We start from the raw sequence: 4,384 nt of genomic DNA, 5'->3' as shown, positions 1-4,384 counted from the left end.
AGTACAGTACTGTATTAGACTTACGGTACCTAATTTACATACTGTACAGATGATAGTAAACAACTTACTTGCCTAAACTCTCTGTAGCGTACCGCTGGACAGCAGAAAGTACATATATAATTATAATAAAGTTACAATAAATTAAGTTAATATATAATTATATATACAGTACTTAATTTATATATAATTAATATATAATTATATGTACAGTACCTAATTTATATATAATTAATATATAATTATATGTACAGTACCTAATTTATATATAATACTGTACAGACAATAGTAAACTCAATTTATTCGCCTAAATTCTTTGTAGCGTGGCGCTGGACAGCGGAAAGTAGTTAGGCTGCACGATGACGTTTTACCGAATTCTAAGAGTTTTTTTTACCAGGTTTGTACGGATACCGTCGCAATTTTTTCGCTGTCTTATAGGCATCGTAGTCATAGGAACCCGTGTTATAGGGGGTTTACTGTATATACATTGGCATCAAGGCAAGAGTGAATCATATCACAAGAGATTAGGTCAACGGATCTCACATCTAATAGAGTAGAGTGAAACAAATTGCTTTAACAAGTTAAAATTTTTGTTGTTTTGTAAAAAGAAATCAGGTTTTACTAGCTAGTCTATATTATTTATATTGGCTAGCTGCATGATGTCTTCCAGCATAGGACAGTTGGATAAATAGAGCATTACACCATCCCGCACCCCACACAGCTGATAGCAGTCAGAATTGGAGTAATGAAACCTTTTCAGGTAAACACGAAAGCGCCCGTGTTCTGTCAAAAATTGGGCTGAATCATGTGTGGGTTGAATTCATTTGTTGTGAACAAGTTCCTTGTCCTTTGGGATCAAATATCTTGTTGTGTGTTGTTGTGGGATCTCATCCCAATCCAGTTGCCAGGTTTTCAAAGCATTGTCCCAGATAGGTATTTAATTCTTGACTGAGGAGTGAGATTGTAGGCAGGAGGAGTATTAGGATTATGCGTTACGTTTCGCGCCAGAAAGTCAGCCAGTTCATTACCCGGAATGCTGCTGTGTCCTTTAATCCAATTGATGGCATACTTGTTAAAAGACGTAGAAGCTGCAGTGAAGATGTCATTTTCAACAGGGTGAGAATTATCCTTATTCCCCAGAGGAACAGTGGCAGCACTGTCTGTGAAGATATTTATCAATTTGTTCCCAACGTTAGAGTTGCACCAGTTGATTGCCATTAATACAGAGAAGATCTCAACTTGGAAGACAGAGCATTCCGGGTGTAGAGCAAAGGAATCATTGTAAACCTCTTCATCAGCCTGAAAGATCACAAAGGCCCTTTCCGTGCCGTTTGCTGACTTGTATCCATCTGTAAAAGCTTCAATCTCTGTAGAGGTAATATGAGGAGAGAGTCCCTTCCTTAAGGCAGGATGTAGGACTGTAGATACAGGCCTGCCTAATTCAAACATGGTGGCATTAAAGATGGTTTCATTAATATGAACATCCCTGCCCTTAGAGATACAGAAACGTTTGATATTAAATTGGAGAAATTAAAGGATGGGGAACTTCCCAGCCACCACAGGGAGTGCTGCATTTGAAACAGTGGAATAGCACCTTGTAGGTCGTAATAAGACAATCTGCTGTGCAGGCCTCAGATGCCGATGGTTATGAGATTGAGAGGCAGCAGCACTCCAAACAGCAGATGCAGATGAGATAGTTGGTAAAACAGGAAATCATACATAGCATTAGTTGCCTCAAAACCGAGGCCCCATTTGCATCTGCCAACCATTAAAACACCATTAAAGTTCATGTTACTTTGACTAGTAATGTGTCTTATATGCTGTTTTCAGGAGAGTTTATGATCAGTCACATTCCAAGGAAAGTGAGATCACTTAGAACTTTTATTGACTCATTACGAAACCTGATATAAAGCACGTGTCTGTAAAGGTCAGAGGCACCTGAAGAGGAGAAAACGATTCCCTTAGTCTTTGTCATGTTAAAACTGAGTTTATTTGTCACACCCCAGTTATTCACTATTTTAAGAATGTCAGTGGCTGCCCTTTCTATGTAGTTTCTTGATGGGGCAGGAAAAACTACAAAGGCATCGTCTGCCTATGCATAGACACTACATTGGTAGCTGAGCTGAAGTCAGTACAGAAGAAGTTATCGAATAAAATATCCCAGAACAGGGGCCCACAAACAGACCCCTGTGGACAGCTGCATTATAGCTTACATGTAAATTGAAGATGCCCCAGAGAGATAATTGCTTTATTATCCTCAATGTAATCAGCAGCAAGGTGGAATAAGTTAGCCGGTCAATTGCACTCACCTAATCTGCGTAAAATTTGCGGTCACCAGATGAATTGAATGCATTCTTCAGATCTAGGCTGAGGCCAAAGACAAACTTGTAACTTTGTAGCAGATGTTTGATGTGCTCAACTAAGTCCATCAATGCGTCAGCACCTCCACGCTGGCACCAGAAACCATATTGGGCTTCATGAAACAGTCCCTTGGACTCCCAAAACCAATAAATGCTTGAGGCAAAAGTTGAGAATGTTGAGAAGTAGATCTGGGAGAGTTTTCATTATTGTTAATGTCTTTGTTTATCCCATCTAGACTCGTAGCTTCGTTCCTTTGGAGACGGTTTATAGAGTCATTGACCTCAGAAAAACTAAAAAATGGGTCACTTTTCAAGAGCTCATTGTCATTCCTGCATCCTTCAGAGCAATAAGAGTGTTCGGGTGTGTCCTCTGCAAGGTAGTCAGAAGGGCATTGTGAGGGGGTGGTGATGGGCCGCACTCAAAGGTATAGCCCCAGAACCGGAAAAGGAAGGAAGGAAAAGTTTGACGAGTTAAGGCGAAGGTGAAAAAAAAAAGTAAGATAGGATAGAGTAGGGTAAGTGGGAGAATCATGGGCGCCTGCATCGCAATTATTAAAAATAAGACGAATACATACATGATTGGCAGTATGGACAATTAAGCAATGAGAATTTACAATGGATTGTTGGCGCGACACTTGGTTAGCATATTAGAATTTCGAGGTAATACATCATACAGTTATACATAGATAAATGCAATGAGAAAATGGTTACATGTACTGTACAAGGTAGATACGAATACAATGAGAGTAGAAATGCCAAATAAAAGTAACAATAAGTGATGCAGTTTACATTAAGATGCCCGGGAAGTACAAATTATACAATTATAAATCACAAAATCACTAAGTTATAAAATTATAAGATTACAAAATCACAAAATATAAGATTATAAAAGATAAAAGATTACAAAAGATAAAAATTTATAAAATTTATAAAAATTACAAATTATATATTACAAAAATTAACTTATATAGATTATAAAACCATAGATTATGAATTTGAACAATGATGTGTGATTAATACAGTCCTACACGAGTACAGAGACCACATAAGACTTGTGGGGTGGTAACCTACCACAGCACCTAGTCGAGCACCTTAATGCTTGAGGCAAAGTCTTTTAAGGCATTGTAGTACTGCTTGTTGCTGATAAGAATTTTGCTTTTGCATGGCCATAAGTCGTTATTGTCTTGAACCTTGATGATCAAGCGCTGCCTTTGTGTATTGTAGTCCGGGCAGTTCCAAAGTATGTGTCCAGAGTCTTCATCCTCGTTTAGCTCACAGGGGCACTTCCCGTCGGTCTTGTGCAGAAACCTCCTTAGGTAGCTTCGGAAGTTCCCGTGCCCTGTGAGTAGTTGGGTGATGCAGTAATTGGTGATGAAGTGTGTGTAGGTGCTTCTGTCCCGAACGTTCGGAATGAAGCCAAAAGTAGTCCTACCTGTATTGCTTTTGCTCCATCTGTCTTGCCAAATTTCCCAAGTGCGGTTTCTGATGGTGTGCCTCACCCAGGTGAGAGGCGTGAGCTCGAAGGTGTAGTTGTTAACCCACGCAGGGGCTGAGCGAGCCAAGAGGTCGGCCCTCTCATTACCCGGGATCCCCGAGTGCCCCCGGACCCAGGAAAGTCGTATGTTGACGTCTTCCTTGATAGACAATAGGAGGTTGACACTTTCTTGGATGATGCTTAACTTGGTGTTAAGGTTCTTTAACTGAAGAAGTGCCACTCTACTGTCACTGAGAATGTTTATCCTATTGAACTTATGCGTGTCCTTATTATTGTTTATCCAGTGGAGAGCCCTGCAAATAGCCAGAGACTCGGCTTGGTTCACAGTGCAGTGGTTTGCCAGTTTAAACCGAGCTTGGTGAATGTTAATATTGTTGTTGGTTACAACGAAGGCACAGCCCACCCCGTCCTCAGACTTGGACCCGTCGGTGTAGATGGTATAGCCGGTGTGGTCCGTGGGACCCTCCAGAGAGAAAATCTCTTCTAGAGAAGTCTTAGGGTGTAAGAATTTCTGGTGATTATTTAAGTCCAA

At 40.3% G+C, this 4,384-nt stretch overlaps 1 protein-coding gene across 1 annotated transcript in view; it reads right to left on the bottom strand.

Annotated features, from left to right (window-relative positions):
• Positions 1-2,425: 2,425 nt before the first annotated feature.
• LOC111640805 overlaps positions 2,426-4,384 on the bottom strand; it is a 3,127-nt gene continuing 1,168 nt past the window's right edge. Inside the window, exon 2 of the mRNA XM_023386868.1 lies at positions 2,426-2,609. Coding sequence (XP_023242636.1) covers positions 2,426-2,609 — 184 coding nt within the window. The remainder of the gene's footprint in view (positions 2,610-4,384) is intronic.

The sequence above is a fragment of the Centruroides sculpturatus genome, unplaced genomic scaffold (genome assembly GCF_000671375.1).
Source record: "Centruroides sculpturatus isolate CEXI.00-Female unplaced genomic scaffold, Cexi_2.0 scaffold1372, whole genome shotgun sequence".
NCBI lineage: Eukaryota > Metazoa > Arthropoda > Arachnida > Scorpiones > Buthidae > Centruroides > Centruroides sculpturatus.
This window is presented reverse-complemented; position numbering and strand designations above follow the sequence as displayed.